The sequence below is a fragment of the Hemitrygon akajei genome, chromosome 11 (assembly GCF_048418815.1).
Source record: "Hemitrygon akajei chromosome 11, sHemAka1.3, whole genome shotgun sequence".
In the NCBI taxonomy this organism is placed as follows: domain Eukaryota; kingdom Metazoa; phylum Chordata; class Chondrichthyes; order Myliobatiformes; family Dasyatidae; genus Hemitrygon; species Hemitrygon akajei.
The window spans coordinates 7,302,028-7,320,554 of NC_133134.1; the positions used below are offsets into that span (position 1 = coordinate 7,302,028).

Genomic DNA, 18,527 nt, shown 5'->3' on the forward strand with positions numbered 1-18,527 from the left:
ATCCCGCTACTGCTGGAAAACCGAGCACCGGTGTTCTGCGAAACGGGCCACAGGGAGATCCCGCCACTGCTGGAGGACCGAGCGCCGGTGTTCGGCGAAACGGAAGATGAGGCCACACGCAGGTCAATGGAGCAATACACACACTTCAATTCCACAGACCACTCCCACTCCGACATGTCTGTCCATGGCCTCCTCTACCATCAAGATGAGGCTACACGCAGGTCAATGGAGCAATACCTTATCTCCTGCCTAGGTAGCCTCCTTCCTGCCGGCATGAACATCCAACTCTCTGACCTCCGTTGATACCCCTGCCCCCCACCCTTACCCCCATCCCTATCTATTATTTTAGTCTGGTTCTCTTTCTCTCTCTTTCTCCCCCCTCACTATAATCTCTCCCCCCAGCCCTACCTTTCTCTTTTATTTCCCATAATTCTCCACCTTCCCCCAGCCCATTTCCCTCCAGCCTATCACTTCTCAGCTCTCTACATTATCCCTTCCCCCACTTCTTATCCCCCCCTCGACCATCCCATGTTACTTCACTCCTGATGAAGGGTTTCAGCCCGAAACGTCTTTATTACCTCCTCCCATAGATGATGTCTGGCCTGCTGAGTTCTGCCAGCATTTTGTGTTTTTTATTTATTTCCAGCATCTGCAGATTCACTCGTGTTGCATGTCAATTGTTTGTTCATTTCCATAGATGCTGCCTGACCTGCTGAGTTCCTTCAGCATTTTGGGAGTGTTGCTCTTGATTTCCAGCATCTACAGAATCTTTTGTGTTTATGATTTACCACACCTCTAAGCTGTGTGGCCTCTGCTGGAAATTGCGCTCTTCACAGATAACTCCACATCCTTAAAGTAAGTGGAGCAATGGTCTAAATATCATCCTATGGAGAGCCACACTGTACATTTCCTTCCAGTCTGGAGTAGCCTTTTGCTACTATTGTCAGTTCCTCTTGGCCTATTTTCTAGCTACTCAATGGCCACGTTGATTGTGGGAGAGAGCTGGAGTCTGTGCTGGTCCCTCCTGTTGTTGCTGCTCTCCAGTATTTGCTCAGTGTTAGATGAGTTGAACTGCATTCATCTGTGGCTGTATTCGCGTGTGATTAGGACTGCTGTGCCATCAATCTACAGGACACTTAGGGACTTGGGCTTGATATGTATATATATTTTTGTGACTGTATGTTTTTCTGCTGTCGTAACTATATATGCTGTGTGTGACCGTTGGTACTGTGTTTTGCACCTTGGCCCAGGAGGAGCATTGTTTCATTTGGTTGTATTCCTGTGTATGGTTGAATGACAATTTAACTTGAACTTTTTGGAAGGCCATTGATACAACATTTCCTTCATTAACCTTCTGTTACTTTAACAAGTTCTAACAAATTAGTTAGACTGGTTTTTAATACATCTGTGCTACCTCTTACTTAATGATCCAAGTGATTGTTGGTATATTACCTGATTTTTTTAAAGTGGAATTTTCTTTCATTGCTACAGTTAAACTGGTTTGTAATTTGTCCAGCATCCTCTTTCGAAAGTGGTCATAGTATGTGCAGATTACTAGTCCTCTGGTATTATTCCTGAATCTTAAGAGCAGAGGTCCTAGCCATAGTTTTCTAAGTAATTTTGTTTCTCATTTCCTTCAAGATTATTATGCATCCCATCTGGGCTGAGTCATTTATTCATTTCAATGGCACTTTTAAGTTCGGCAGTTTATCTGCTAATGTCTGGATCTGTTTTTAGCCATCTAGAATCTCAGTCCTTTTCTCTGTTACTATCTGACCTTTTCTGAAATTCCACCAATATCATCTTCCTTGAAGACTCAAAGTACTAAACCAAGCCTTCTGCATTCACGGCTAGCTTCCCTTTTGGTCTTTGATTGGCCTGAGGTCTCCTCTTGCACTGTTTGTGTGCCTTCAAGTGTTTTGGGAATCCCTTTTAGATTTGCTCAAAGTTCTTCTCGTGTCTTGTGTTTACCTCTCTCACCTCCTTTCTGTAATCAATTTTGGTTTTGCTCATGATAATAACATGATATCTGTCTTGTTCTCTTTTTTTACTGATCTATTTTGCTCTCTTTGGTCACTTCGTAGCTTAAATCTACCTCATGAGAATGTAGGTAGATTTTAGTGAAATGATTAGGCGGTCAAACTCTTGATTCCAAATTACCTGAGCCTAATTTGTTGTTATTCCATTGAAACTGGCCCTTCTCCAGAAGGTCACTTTTACTTTAGACTTCATTATTTACCTTGTGTAATTATTCCAGACCTTGTGTTGTGACTAATATTTTTAGATGCTCCTCAGTTATCGGTAAAGAAAACATATGGCGTGCTTGCTTTCATTGCTAGCAGTATTGATTGTAGGAGTAAGGAAGTCATACTGCAGCTGTATAAAACTGCAGTCTCTCCACACTTGACTATGTAGTTGTGGTTGCTCTTTTAGAGCAAAATTTTAGAGAGGATGTGAAAGAGACTTACTATGATGCTGCCCGGGTTAGAGGGTATGCACTAATTAGGAAAGGTTAGACAAACTTGGAGTGTCGAAGTCTGTGGGGAGATCTGACAGGTTTTTAAAATTGAGAGGCATATGCTAGACAGTGTTGGCATGTGGCCTAGTGGATAAAGCAGTGGTCTAGTGATCTGAAGGTCACTGGTTTGAGCCTCAGCTGAGGCGGCGTGTTGTGTCCTTGAACAAGGCACTTGACAACACATTGCTCTGCAACGACACCGGTGCCAAGCTGCACGGGTCCTAGTGCCCTTACCCTTGGACAACATCGGTGGCATGGAGAGGGGAAACCTTGCAGCTTGGGCAACTGCCAGTCTCCCATACAACCCTGCCCAGGCCTGCGCCCTGGAAACCTTCCAAGGCGCAAATCCATGGTCTCACGAGACTAACGGGTGCCTATAAGCTAGACAGTTAGACTCTTTTCTCCAGGGTAGAAATATCAGAGGTCATGCCTATAAGGTTAAAGGGGGAAGGGGACTTTACGGTGACATGAAGCTGTGTTTTTATTCATTGTGAGTGATAGGTTACTAGGAGTAGTGGTGTAAGCAAGCAGAGTGGTGGAGTACAAGAGGCTTTTAGATAGAACATGAAGGCAATGGGAAAATATGGATGAATATTGGGAGGAGACAGTAGGTGTAAGTTGGCATTAAGATTGGTGCAACATTGTGGAGCAAATGACCTGTGCAGTTCTACCATTTGATATTTTCTCCATGTATATTCTTAACAACATAAATATTGAGTTTAAGTCCAAGCCAGTTCTCTGATCATTCCCATCAGTCTCATTCCTCTCTTCCACCCCCCCATTCATTTCCCTGTTCCTGTAATCTAGTGGTCGCCAACCCATCGATCGCAAATGCCTGGTCGATCTTTGAGACTTTCCCAGTAGATCCCGAAAAAAAAAAAGAAAAATAAATGCACAAATACTGTTGAGAGATTGTTTTCAGGTTGCAGGGTTTTAGTTCCGTTCTTTCTGCCCAGTGCGCATGCGTGTAGCTCCCCCACACTACACAGTGTAATTCAGTGGTCCCCAACCACTGGGCCGCGAGGAAACGATATGAGTCAGCTGCACCTTTCCTCATTCCCTGCCACACACACTGTTGAACTGGAACCCACGCGAGGTCATCAGTCACCTAAATGCAGTGATACCCTTGCGGCAGGGATCACTGGTTGGCCTCGAGCGGCCGGCGGGAAGTGCTGTTGGTACTGGCCTGGAGCGCGGCCGGCGTGAAGTGCCTTTGCTACCGGCCCGAACAGATGGGCGCCGCCCCTAAACCTGTTTCGCACACCGAATGTTCGTGGGGAACCCGGTGCTAAAATATTCGCAGACGACCTAATTCGGGCTCAAGGTTTCGTAAGAATCAGAGCAGCTACCGCGCTGCGATCTACTGAAACAAACTATTGTCAGCCGATAGATCCTACAAGGGCGGGCAGGCAGGTGCCCTGTCACACTCCTCGCTCAGTCGGCCGCTCTCTCCAGACTGCGACTGCCGCGGCCCCGACACGGGGACCTCCTGCCCTGACCTTGTCCTCTAACCCCACCCACGACCAGCCACACCTGGCCAAGGCATCTGGCGGTGGATGGGCGGAGGCTGCAGTTTGGGCCGGGAGGCTGTCTGAGGCAATGAACCCCTCAAAACAGCTTCGGCACCTTGAGTCCAAGCACCCTGCACTTAAAGACAAACGCGTTGAGATTTTTCAGTGGAAAAAACGTGAGCAAGTGGGACAGAAGCAAAGTGCTGAGAGCTGTGAAATTGTGGAAGACTGGACATAAGGAACCTGTATCGGTGTATTCTGGTCTGTAACCCCCCCGTCGGCTGGTCTGCAAGAATATTGTCAGTATTAAATAGGTCCGCGGTGCAAAAAAGGGTGGGTACCCCTGGTGCTTATACATTATTTCGACTTCCGGGTTACGGGGTTTTACTTCCGGTCTTTTCTGCCCCGGTGCGCATGTGTGTAACTAGTCGATCTCGCTTTTCACTAAGGCTGAGGTGGGGGATCTTGGGCTTAGAAAGGTTGGTGACCACTACTGTAATCTATTCTCACAAGTGCACAAACTTCCGCTGATTTTTTTACCTGTGGCCTCCACCATTGGTAATCTACATAAGCCAATTAACCTGCCAACTAGCATGTATTTGAGACGTGGAGCATCTGGGGGAAATCCACTTGGCCACAGTGATCAGGCAAAAGTCTTACAGGCAGCACTAGAGGCGAGGGTTAAACCGTGGCCTGATATCTTCCAGAGTCCAGCAATGTAATCTTTCACCTTGGGCCTGAAGTATACTGACAAAGAAAGTTCTGTGAATAGAAACTTCTCTATATCTTTGCCTCTAATTTAGTGGTATCCCAGTTTGTATTGAAATACTGTGAGGTCCCCCAATGTCACTACATTTCTGCTTAAAAATTCTTCACAAAAATTGGCAATCTAAAATATAGCCCAATTGATGCAATTACACCTCTTGTTTTTTTTAAACAGAGCTTGCCTTTATATGTACTTGCATATCCTTTCTCACCAATACAACACCCTGCTTTCTCTTCACCACCTCACTTGCCTTACCATATCCAGAATATTTCCCCTTCCTTTTCAGTCCTGAAGAAGGATCTTGGCCTGAAACATTGCCTGATCTGCTGAATTCTTCCAGCATTTTGTGTGTGTTGCTTTGGATTTCCAACATTGCAGATTTTCTTGTGTTTGTTATTTAGTATTTGTTGCTGTCCTGTTTTAAACCAAATCACTAGTGAAGCCAGGTTAGTGTTGAGGGAAGATGGCCTTTGAGCCAGACTGCATCCAGTTCTATTGGGGATAATTGCTAAGCGGACTAGTCAGTGATCGGGTGTACTCAAAATATTAACTAATGTTGTATTCTTTTCTGTTTCCTTCTCCCCATTTGTGCACGGCTCCTGCTTCAATGCTCTCTCCATTTCGCAGTGATTTAGCACTACGGAACTGTTTTCTCACAACGGATTTGACGGTGAAAATCGGCGATTATGGCATTGGATTCAGCCGGTACAGGGTAAGCAGTTTGCTCTTAGGCACCTTTCTGATCTTGTGCCAATAGTCTTTTTCATATCAATATAGCATTTGGACCAGGGATTCCCAACCTATTTTATGCCATCGTCCATTAACCAAGAGGTCCATGGACCCTATGTTGGAAACTCCTGGTTTAGACTGACTGTGCTTAAAGTTAAAATTCTTGCGTTGCAAGTAATTGAACTAAATTTGGGGCACCAAGAGATATTGAGTCAGACTATAAAGTACATCTTAAATATATTACTCTGGATTTCCAGCAGAATCTCGTGTTTATCTTAAATACAACCCTGTCATTTTATTAATTAAAGCATTTAGAGAGAGCCACAGGAAAATTTAATGTTGGTGACTGCAATAACATTACATGACATCCTTTTTTATACTCAGCATTTTAAACACAAATTCAGTGGAGGCTGGTTATGTTTGGTCCTAAGTTTAAAAATCTCTAAATTGTTACTAATATTGAACTTGTTTAAAACCTTGATCTTTTACTATAATAATGTAATAAAAATATCTTTTCAATGTCAAGAGTTCTTTCAACTGGTTCAAAAGTTCAAAGGTTCATTTTATAATGAAAGTATGCATGTACCATAAAACTGATATTTGTCTAATTCAGATAGCTATGAAATACAGTAAGACCATATGTGTTGTTGAAAGAAAAGACGTCAATTCTCCCCCCAACATGAAAAAGAAAAGAAACACTCACAGACCCTAAAATCTCACCCAGCAAAAACCTGCCACAATAACAATCACCGACCCCATCACTCTCAGAAAAGAACAGTGACACAATAACAGCCCCCAACCCCCCCCCATACACAAACAATTAGCATGTCACCTACCTGCCCATCATCCACAGGAAAGAAAACACCAAAAAACTGAAGGAAACCAATATAAAGTATAGTCCAATAATCACATAAATCTCAGAATATGGGAAGTACCTTTTTTTCTGCGTACAAGGAGAACAGCCACGTGAACTCAGTCCTTCCATAAAGAGTGTCCACTGACCAAGGTCCGATTGCCATTGACTGGGGTTAAACATGTTGATCCCCCCCCCCACCACCCCCCCACATTCACTCTTCAGTCTTTCTTGCTGCTTCGAGATGGAATCATAATGACCCCACACCCTGTCTCTGGTCTTTTCGATGAGTCAGCTTATGTTGGTGTTCCCTCCACTGGCAACTGTCTCTGATCTCCATGAGGCAGCTCTCTGGACATAGCATAGCTCTGGATCCTTCGATAGAGTTCCAAACTGTACATCACAGGCTCCAATGGTTTCCGTAACACAAACAAGACAAAAAGTACAAGCAGAAGGTGGGGAAAAATTGAAATATAATTGATAAGACTTTTACTCCCCTAGGGAGGGAAATTATGACCAGAAAATAATATATTGAGAAGGAACACACACAAATTACTTGGCTGAAGTCAGCAGGTCAGGCAGCATCAATGAAGGGGAATAAACATTCAACATTTCAGGCCAAGACCCTTCCTTGGGACTGGAAAGGAATTCATAATTAATTTTGAAAACAAGCTAGTAAGGTAATAATCTTTCCAAGAAGTATATTATTGAAATGTTCTTCAAACTACTGTTAAGCTTGAGATTCCAGTTGAGAAAAATTAAACTCTAGGCACATAGGTATTATAAAGGTATACCAAAATTGATAAACCATTAGGAGCATTGTTTATTGTATGGTTCAAAGAAGAAAATGTTCTATCCTTATTTAATTAGAATCAGGTGTATTATCAGTCTTATATGACATGAAATTTGTTGTTTCTCAGCACTAGTACAGTACAAAGACATAAACATCTGGCTTGTGTATGCATATATGCAAGGAAGGGGGCAGAAGCTAGAATAGGTGAGAGGAGGGGCCTTCTCCCCCCCCCCCCCCACTAATCCTGATGATGGGACTTGGCCCGAAATGTCGATGGTTTATTCCCCTCCATACATGCTGCCTGACCTACTGAGTTCCTCCAGCAATTTGTTTGTGTTCTTCAAGATTTCCCTATTAAAAGAATCTCTTGTGTTTATAATATATTGTTATGGTTTGGAATACTAACCAGCATTGATCATAACAATGTGAAAAACTTATCACATTGAAAAGTTGGAAAATATTTATTCTTTACTTTTTATAGAGATAGTCTAAAAGGATCGTTAAATTTAATCTACAGTTACCCTCTAATGTTTAATTGATTGTGGATAAAAGTAATACACGAACATGAAAATTCACTATCTCCTGGATTACTGACTTCCTGACAGATAGACCCCAGTTTGTATGGCTGGGTGGTTCTCTGTCTGAGATGGTGGTCAGTGGCAGTGGAGCACCACAAGGGACTGTCTCCTGTTTCTGTTCATGCAGTACACCTTAGACTTTCAGTACAAATCTGCGTCTTCTCTCTTGCGGAAGTTCTCTGACGACTTTGCGGTGGTTGGGTGTGTCAGAGATGGGCTGGACTCGGAGTACAGAGGACTAGTGGACAAGTTTGTGGCGTGGTACGGGAGGAATCATCTGCTCTTGAATGTGGCCAAAACCAGGGAGATGGTGATTGACAAGTCCTGTATACATTCTGGGAGAAGTTGTTGCGGTGGTAGAGGAGTGCAAGTAATTGGGCATTCACCTCGACAACAGACTTGACTAGAAAGTCAGCACCAAGGCTGTTTACAAGAAATGGATGAGCAGACTATTTTCTAAGGAAGCTGAGATATTTCAATGTGTACGGCAGGATGTTGGAGATCTTTTATTAGTCTGTTGTAGCAAGTGCAGTCTTCTTTGCGGCTGTATGTTGGGAGAGCAGAATCGTTGCTGGTGGTGCAAAAGGATTAAATAAACTCATCAGAAAGGCTGGATACATCCTTGGCTACAACCCAAACTCTTGAGCTAGTGGTGGAGAAGGGTAGTTAAATAAACTGTTATCCAATATGGACAATCTGGCACATCCTCTCCATGACCTACTGAATAAGTAGCTGAGCACCATTTCAAACAGACTCAATCAGCTCTGGTGTCACAAGGATCGTGACAGAAAATCTTTCCTTCCAAATGCAATAAGCATGTACAGCAGTTCATCTCTGTGCAACACAACAAAAATCATAGTACAATAGTCTGTTTTATTATTTTGTACATTATTATTGCATATTATCACAAATTATTGCACATTGATAAATTATCATGTATATTATTATTCTATACTATATTAGTTCAGTCTGCACATTGCCGAGTGTGTTTTTAAATGTTGCTACTGTAGTAAAAGAATTTCCCACTGGGAATCAATAAAGTATTATTATTAATAAAGCCGGCTGTGTAGATTCTGCTACCTCAATATTCACATAGTGAAGTTAATTATGTATTTAGAACAAAAAGCTGTCTTACTGTTTTTGGGCTCATTTTGTAATTCATAATTTACGAAGGTCCTTCAATCTGCTGAGTACAGATGATTTGTATAATGGATAAATGCTTTTAAGTTTCACTTTTTCTATATGTAAAAAAAAAGGTCTCCCTGTATTCAAAATTACTTATGTTATTACACAAGTTAGCTTCAGATACTTTGGGTCTTTCTGAGATTATGAAAGGCAAGATTGAAATGTTTAATCTTTAGTTTCTCTTTAAGATCTGATTCTTATTACCTCACTCTTCAAGTTCTACGCTTGTCAAATCTGATCTTCTTTGTAAGCATGTTGTCACATGATCATTGGAAGGCAACAGGAAGTAATAAGATGTAACATTAATTTTGAATAAGTTTGGGCATTTGTGTCCATGACTGCTATCTAGTGCATTAACATTCTTAAAGAGTGAATTGGCGTAAGAAATCCTACAGAATAAGCAATCTTTGCAATCCTGTAAGGGACCACAAAGACAAACTTGCGTTTCAGTGGGATTTAAATATTAGAAGTGGTTTAATAATGAAAATTGATTTTCGTACATTGTTTGGAACTTTGCAGTAAATGTCATGTATGTGACTTATACACATTTAGGTGGTATAACACACACAAATGCTGGAGGAACTCAGCATGTCATGCAGCATCTATGGAGGGAAATAAAGAGTCGACATTTCGTGTTAAGACCCTTCATCAATCAGATAGCTTCCTTTCATGCTATTACCTGTAATTCTGTAAGTCCTGGTGAAGAATCTCAGTCTGAAAAGATTGTCTCTTTATTCCCCTCCATAGATGCTGCCTGACCTGCTGAGTTCCAACAGCACTTTGTGTGTGTTACTCTGGTTTTCCAGCATCTGCAGAATCTCTTGTGATTATGTTAAACTAATGCTTATTTTTCAAAAGGCCAGCAAGCCACAAGTATCATCATTTTTAAATTCAGACTTTTTTCCTCAAACTAGGAGGATTACATTGTGAGCAACGACGGTCAGTATATTCCTTTGCGCTGGATTTCACCTGAGCTCGTAGGTGACGTTTATGGAAGCATGGTGGTAGCAGAACAGACAAAACACAGCAATATTTGGTAAGATTGCAATGATAGCTTCTGCTTTTGAAATTGCTTCTTTTTATTGTTCCCTGTCCTTGATACTTAAGGGTTACTAGCCAGGTAGAGTTTCATTGTGCTGATATGTATTGAAGTGTAGCAATGATTTTACATTTCACTTATTCTAGTGGTTTTAGTATGTTACTTCTGTTGTAGAGGAAAAGCAAAGACCTGACTGAGGAGGCTGGAAATCTGAATGAATAACATAGCTAGAAATGCACAGCAGTTCAGGTAGCAGCCATGGAGAGTGGTTCTTCTTTCTAGCCTCTGAGGTTATTTAATATCATTTGCAGTTGTGCTAATTTGCTTCCAATCCCATTTCACCCAGCACCCCCTGTGCTTACCTGTACCAACCTCTAGTTTAAAACTTTTTTTCTCCTTATTTTAAAATGGTTCCAAGAGTTTGCCTCTCCCCATATTTGTGCTCTCTATGAACCCTAGAATCTTTGAAGATTTACATTTGGGTCCCAATCCACCCTTTTAACTTTGAATTAATTCTCACGTTTTCAACTGTTGCAGCAGTCTCTGGAGTTGCTACCTTAATCTCTCTCTCTCTTACTATAATCATTCCTAACCACTAATTTTTTTTTTCCTCTCCCAGAATGTCATAAAGTGTGAATTCTTATTTGACTAACAATTCCAGGAAGCGCCCTGGAATCATTTAGAGTCAGAGTTCTAATAATAAAGGGGATCATCACATGAAGGTACAAGAGTTGAATACTTCATCAAAATGAAATGTTAAACTCTTGTACCTTTATGTTATGATCCCCTTCCAGTTTCTTGTGTTTATAACCCCTCAGTAGTTATCAAATGTTAATTTGGAAAGAGATCCCATTGATTTTTATGAGGGAAGATAAACAAGTTGTTCCAAAAAGCCTAGTAAGTAAACCTAGTAAGTGCAAAGTGAGATGTTTAACCTTGATGATAGAGGAAGTTCTGGAAACAACCATCTGATATAGAATTATCAGTCACTTAGGTGTGTGCATTCATTAGGGGAAGGCTGCATGGATTTTCATTTTGAAGAAAATATTTAACTAACATACTACAGTCTTACTTGAAGTCACAGAGGGTTGATGAGGGAAATATAATTGAAATGACCTTCCAGTAGGCATTTGATAAGCTGTTGCATTTTCTCAAGATTAAAGCCATATTATAATAGAGTCAAACATCATGGATTTAAGAATAAAATTGGCTCAGTAACAGCTGGCTCACAGCAATAGCAGCCTGCATTTGCTCCTGATCTCCAGTGCTATCTGTGTGGAGTTGCACATTTTCCACATGGCTGCATGAGTTTCCCTGAGTGCTCTAATTTTCTCCCAATGTGCTTGCCTGGGGTTAATTGGTTACCGTAAATTGCTCTTGGGTAGGTGAGAGTGGAGTTGATGGGCAGAGTTTGAGAATAGGAGCAGGTGTCGTCACCAATTAACTGGACTCTTTAAAAACTGACACTCATTCCTCAATCACACTTTTATTTACTTGTGCACAAGTGAACAGCGTGGCCCCTGTCTCCATAAAGTATGAACAAAGAAATATCATTTTTATACAGAGCAGTGCGCGCACACAATGCTGGAGGAACTTAACAGGTCAGGTAGCATCTAGTGAAAGGAATAAACAGTTGACATTTTGGGTCGAGACCCTTCATCATTTTTATACAAAAAAATTGGTTGGGTATGGATACTGACCAATTGGTAATATTGTATATGTTTGCAGTTTAAAGTAAATTTTATTATCAAAGTACAGATATGTCACCATATACAACCTGAGATTCATTTTCCTGTGGGCTTAATCAACAGATTTATAGAATAAAAAGTATTATAGCATCAATGAAAGACCACCCAACTAAGGCATTGAACAGCAGTGCAGAAAATGACAAACTGTGCAAATACAAAAAGATTAAAGCAATAATAAGTAAATAAACAATAAATATGGAGAAAATGAGGTGAAGTGTCCTTGAAAGTTGAGTCCAATGGTTTTGCGAATATTTCAATGATGGGACAGGTGAAGTTATCCCTTTTAGTTCAAGAGCCTGATGGTTGAGGGGTAATAGCTGTTCCTTAACCTGGTGGTGTGAGTCCTAAGGCTCTTGTACCCCCTTCCTGATGGCAGCAGCGAGAAGAGAGTGTGGCCTAGGTGATGGTGGTCCCTGATGATGGATGTTGCTTTCTTGCGACAGCACTTCGTGTAGATGTGCTCAGTGATTTTGGGGGGCGGGGTGGGTGCTTTACCCGAGATAGACTGGGCCGATCCACTACTTTTTGTACGATTTTGTACAACTTTTTGTGATTGATCTTGCAAAATTGCTTACCTGTAATATTGTTGTTAATAACCTATAGAATCTCCACATTAAATGCCATTAATACTTCAGAATTAGTAAAATAACTGACCAATGGTAAGTGTCATCCTAGAATCTTTTGTTTGCATCCTTGTCTTTGTATGCCAGTCCCCAGCTATGCTAAGGGAAGACCTTTTTTGCCTAAGTTGACTGCACACTACCTGTAAGCTGTCCTTGCTTGGACGTTGTCTTAAACCTTGCTTTGTTTCAACTTCCACGTACAAAAAATAAGCAATGGGATGGGATTGCACTACGAGCTGGTATTGACTTGAATAGCCAAATTGCAGCTTTCTGTATTGTGAGATATATGGTGGCAAATCCCAAAGACATTCAGGCTTGTAGGTTAATTGGTCACTATAAATTGCCCCTAGTGTGTAGATGAGTGGTAGAATTTGGGAAGAGCTGACAGGAATGTAGGAAGAATATGATAGCGTAAATGTGTGTTTAATGATTGGTGTGGAATAAAAGTGGGAAGGTGAACCAGAGAGAGGAATATGTGGGTGGTGGACAGATTGAGAGGGTGGGGGTGGAGAAGGAGACAGGGTGATGGTGCTGGTTGGTTGGGGTGGGGAACAGAAGTGATTTCTAGAAGTTAGAGAAATCAATGTTCGTGTTGTCAGTTTGGAGTCTCCCAAGGCAGAATACAAGGTGCTGTTCCATCAATCTGCATCTAGCCTCAACTTGACAACAAATAAGGTTGTGGACAGACATGTCAGAACAGGAAGTGGAATCAAAATGACTGGTCACTGGGAGATCCCAGTTACAACAGATAGAGCGAAGGTGCTCGACGAACCAGTTTCCTCCCCAATCCGCGTGAGTGTAGTGAACTGTGAGGGTGATAGTAAGTAGATGTAATGGTAAGCCAGTGAAATGGGGAAAGGAGAGTTAACCTATTCAACCTGAGTAACCAAAAGGGAAGAATTTGCACAATTATGGGCAAAAGGCAAGAGAATGACCAACTAAGTTGTTCTTGTCTAAAGCCAGTAAAAACTCCAAATAGCCTGAGTCCTGATGAAGTTTATCAGCCCAAAACATGGCCTGTTTATTTCCCTCCACAGATGCTGCCTGACCTGCTGAGTTCCTTCAGCATTTTGTGTATGTGTTTGATACTTTGGATTTCCCACATCTGCAGATTTTTGTCTGTGATCCTGTTACCTGTATCCTGTGGACATTAATGAAATTGCGTATATTGTAGAATATTTTGTGTGGTGAAGCAAAGACACTTCTCTTATTCAACCATCCTTTTTTTAATCTTTTTTATAGGTCTTTAGGTGTTGCATTATGGGAGTTATTTGAGAACGCCAGCCAGCCGTACATGCACCTTTCTGACAAAGAGGTGCTAATCTTTGTTATAAAGGAACAGCAAATTAAACTCCCTAAACCTCAGCTGGAGTTGACTCACTCTGACAGATGGTAATTGCTTGGTTTTATAGCTTTATATGTTTTGAAATGTAATTCCCACTGTTATACCTGTGTTAGTCATAGGGCTTATGTAGACAAGGCACTGTTGCTAAGAAACAAAGATGCATGATATGCTTATCTGACATTAAAATGTCTACGTCCGTTTATTTATAAACCTGCAGAGTCAAAAATATTAAGTAAATCTGTTCTTTAGAATGAATCTGCGTCAATGTTATCAGATTGAAACCGCAATTGCATTATTGTGTCTGCAGTAAGGCAATTGGCGGGATGTGGGAGGTGGAGGAAATTGTCTGTGTTTAAAAGTAGCCCCTTAAGAAGCGAAAAAGTACAATATTTAAACTAGTCAGAGTCAGAATCACGTTTAATATCACTAGCACGTGTCATGAAATATATTGTTTTGCGATACGGTGCAATACATAAAAAGCCTATAAATTACAATAAGAAATCTTCTTAAAAATTAAAGTAGTAATGCAAAAATACTGAGGTAGTTTTCTTGGGTTGGTTCATTGTCCATTCAGAAATCTGACGGCAGAGGAGAAGAAGCTATTGCCAAAGCGTAGTTAGAAATCTATCTGTACAGATTGAAATCTGGTTGTATTGGAATGATCTTAAAACCATTCATGAACTGTTGTTTGAAGTTGAAAGGGAATGTTTAATTTAATACCCGGATTCCAAGAATTAAAAGAGTATTGATGTAAATTCGCTAATTTGGAGATAATGTTATTGAGCTATAGTAAACCTTTACAAATTAATAAACATGCAGCATGGTTGCATTGCCTCAATTCCTAAAATGTGAGAGGGTGCTTGCATTGACATTTTTACATGTCAGTATCAATTGTATCCTGAGTACCAAGGGTTAGAAGCTTTAACAAGCAGCTTGTGCTCAAGCTGTAGTATGTGCCAAAATCAGAAAGGATTGATGCCTTTCCCTAAACCCCCTTTAGGAGACATTTAAAGGTATTTGATTCATGGTTGTGACCATAAGGCATAGACTGCTGAGGCTGTATACCCCCCACTATAGGAAACATCCTCTCCATGTCCAGTCTACCTCGGCCTTTCAAAATTTGATAGGTTTTAATGAGGACAGAATTCCCTTCATGGCATCTAGAAAATAGGGATCTGGGATTAATTCGGTAACTTTGGCAAAAAGCTTCGTGGGCAGTCTGTGGTATAAATTGAATTGCAAATACACTTGGACTAAGATGATAACTATCCTGTGCTATCACCAGTGAGATCATCAGTTGATCTGCCACCTGTCTTCAGGAGTTTCGGTCCACTTATGATCAAGACTCCCTCGAGGTGGTGGGCCAGCAGTGCTAAAGCACCACCTCCCACTGGTGAGCATAAAAACTTGGCATCTGCCTCTATCAGAGTTGTTGGTCGCTTCCATCCAACAGATAGTCTACTCTTCGGGTGTCTATGCAACTACTGAAGGGTTTGCAAAAGATGGAGACACTGTCCGACTATCTGCCCCTCTGGACGTACTTAGTCCACACCCATGATGATCCTGTCTCTGCTGCCTCAGCTACAGCCCTGCTGGTTGACTTGATCTCTCTTCTAGTGAAGCCAAGGTCACGCAGCCCCTTCTGGAAAGTGAACCTACTTCAAATGGATAGCATGAGATCTTCCACCCTCTGTCTCTGCACTCTGATCTTAAATCTGCATACTTGGCTAACTTGCACTCATGGGCTTCATCGATGTTGTCTTCCCAGGGGACAGTGAGTTCACCAATAACCACTTCTCTACTGGTGTCAGACCATACGATTATATCTGGACGCAATTTGGTGAAAGCTATTTGCTCCGGGAAACTGGCTTTTCCATCCAGGTCAGCCTTGACACACTAATCATTGGCTGAAGAAAGTATGCTCGATCGTGGGCCTGTGCTGTACACCCTTGACTTGGAGCCTTCTTTCACAAATGATATGCGATGTTCTGTGCAGCATGGGGCATGAGATAAGTTGTGCTGCAGTACTGCCCGCTCAACTGCTTCTGTTACAACTTTGAGAACGTCGTTATGTCTCCAAATATACATGCCGCTGGAAAGATTGACTCTGCATGCACTCAAAATATGTTGAAGTGTTCCCTTCTCGCCATAAGCAGTACACCTGTCTGTCTTATCTTCATACCAGGTGCTGAGGTTGGCAGGTGTTGACAGCAGGTCGTAAGCTGCTCTGCATAGAAAAGAAATGCAGAGCAGTTCCATCTGCCACAGAACATTCCAAGATAGATGCCGTTGTTCAACACTTTCCCACCAGGTCCAAGCCCCTTGTTTGGCCAGGCCAGCTGTTTTAGCTAACCTCTTCTCCTCTTCTACCTCTCGTATTTCTTGCATTACAAGGTCACAGTGCTCCTTACCCGCAGAAGATGACCACCACTTGTGGGTTGTCCATCCAATTCCCTGGTGGCCTAGCTGGGTAGCTCCATCTGTCTCCTTGTGCTTCAATCTAGAGTCTGCCTCATCAACTGCTACCTGGGCTGACCACTTCCTGCCTGATCTCACATCCGGCTGGATGTTCTTGATGACAGGGTCTTTTGAGTCTCAAAGCATCAAGAATGATCTTACCTCAGCTACCTTGACCTCTTCAACAAGGGATTGCACTGGGATGGTAAGTTTTGTCTGGCTACTGTGGATTGCAACATTGGTGAGGCTGCTTGGTACTCCAAGCCACTTCTTCAGATATTTGTTGATCTTCCGTTCCATTGCCTCAACATGGGACATTGCCACTTCATAGACAGTTAGTGGCCACATTAGCTGTGGCATCAGTCCGTACTTCAAGCACCACAACTTCAACTTGCCAGGCAAGCCACACTTGTCAATAGACATCAGACCTCTGCTGATCTGTTCTCCTGTCTCTTGAACGCTCTTGGTGTCTCTCAGCTTCTCTGTGTACCATCGCCCAAGGCTCTTAGCTGGTTGGTCCTGAATGGATGGACTCCATTCAGGAGTGGACTCTCCTCTCCACAAAGGGTGAAATGAAAGTCAACCAGCTTCCCTCTTCTAAGAACAAGGCTCCTTGACTTCTTGGTCTTGAACTTCATTCTTCCCCAATCCATTAGCTTCTCGAGTCTCGATAGTACACTTTCCACTGCCTCCGTGCTAGGACCCAAAAGGGGGAGATTGTCCATAAATGCTCATATTGGTGGTAACTCCCCTCCGCCATCGTGCGACACCTGGTCCCACTGATTCTGCAGCCATCACGATAACCTCCATGACTAACCCAAAAAGGATGGGTGAAATCGCACATCCCATTGGGATACCAATGTCCAAGCTCTGCCACCTAGTTGTAAACTGCTGAGTGGAAAACCTCATCCAGAAATCGTTGTAGTACTGCATAACAAAGTTCCTCACCTTAGCAGGAATCCATAAGAATATATATACTGTGTTTGTTTTGGCCATAAGACCATCAAACATAGGAGGAAAATTAGACCATGGTGCCAGCTCCACCATTCTCCCAGAGAGTTGTGGGGGTCTGGAATGCACTGCCTCGGAAGGCAGTGGAGGCCAATTCTCTGGATGCTTTCAAGAAGGAGTTAGATAGGTATCTTATGGATAGGGGAATCAAGGGATATGGGGACAAGGCAGGAACCGGGTATTGATAGTAGATGATCAGCCATGATCTCAGAATGGCGGTGCAGGCTCGAAGGGCTGAATGGTCTACTTCTGCACCTATTGTCTATTTAATTTATTACCTCTCTCAACCTCATTCCACTGGCTTCTCCCTGTAACCTTTGACACCCTGATTAACCCAATAACAGCCTCCACAGCTGTCTACAGCCATGAATTCCACATGTTCATTACTCTCTAGATAAAGAAATTCCTCCTCATTTCTGTTCTAAATAGACATCCTTGTATTCTGAGTCTGTGCCCGCTGGTCCTGGGCTCCCCAGATATTAGAAACATCCGCTCAACTCCACTCTGTCTAGGCTCTTCAGTATTCTACAGGTTTCAAAGAGATCCACCCTCATTCTTCTAAGCTCCAGTAAGTACAGGCCCAAAGCCATCAAATGCTCCTCAGACATTAACCTTTTCATTTCCGGGATCATTCTTGTGAACCTCCTGTGGAGATTTTGTGAAAATCAATGGCATTTACCAGTTAGCTATTTCATCATCATTCAGCCATTACATTGTTCCAGTATTTTGTGATCTACCATCCTCCCATGTTACATCCTCAGAAGCAAAAAAAGAAATTTCTGATTTCCAAAAGCAATCGACTAATTTCCGAGAAACTACTTTGCTTAGAAGTGTGCTCCTTTCCCCATTACCTCTTTCCACCATTCCAACTTCCTGTTCATAACAACATAACAGGAATTTGCTCTATCCCTTTATCAGCCTTTGAAGCCAGATTTCAAATTTTCTACAAACTGTCTCCGCAGTTTTTTTCAGTTAATCAAAGCCTGATCGGTAAAAGTAGCTCTAAGTATGTAATTTCGTTCTTAGCTCAAGTAAGTTACATCCAATGTCCCCAGATACTCTTTAACCCATGTAACCCAAAATAGCCTATTTATGAGAATAAAATCTAATCCTTTAATTATTTTAAAACCCTTAAGCTTTTGAAGATTTTGCTTTTCTAATGTAAAAATCCTCACCTTTCTTGGCCTGTCATGCTAATGAAAATACTTTAAATGAGATGCCAATCTAATGTTTGTGAGTCCCTGTCTCACAATCTAATCAAACAAGTTTCAGTCATGCTTTGCTGTTCAAGGTCTTGAGAGAAAATGGTAACCGTAGTTCCTTCATGGTTTGAACAAGGCTTATGTTAGACTTGAACTTCAAAAAGTAAAT

At 41.9% G+C, this 18,527-nt stretch overlaps 1 protein-coding gene across 1 annotated transcript in view; it reads left to right on the top strand.

The window, feature by feature from the left end:
• The window catches only part of lmtk2 (lemur tyrosine kinase 2), a 121,736-nt gene that overhangs the window by 77,884 nt on the left and 25,325 nt on the right, over positions 1-18,527 (top strand). The window contains exons 8-10 of the mRNA XM_073060177.1: positions 5,423-5,507; positions 9,848-9,969; positions 13,586-13,735. Coding sequence (XP_072916278.1) covers positions 5,423-5,507; positions 9,848-9,969; positions 13,586-13,735 — 357 coding nt within the window. The remainder of the gene's footprint in view (positions 1-5,422; positions 5,508-9,847; positions 9,970-13,585; positions 13,736-18,527) is intronic.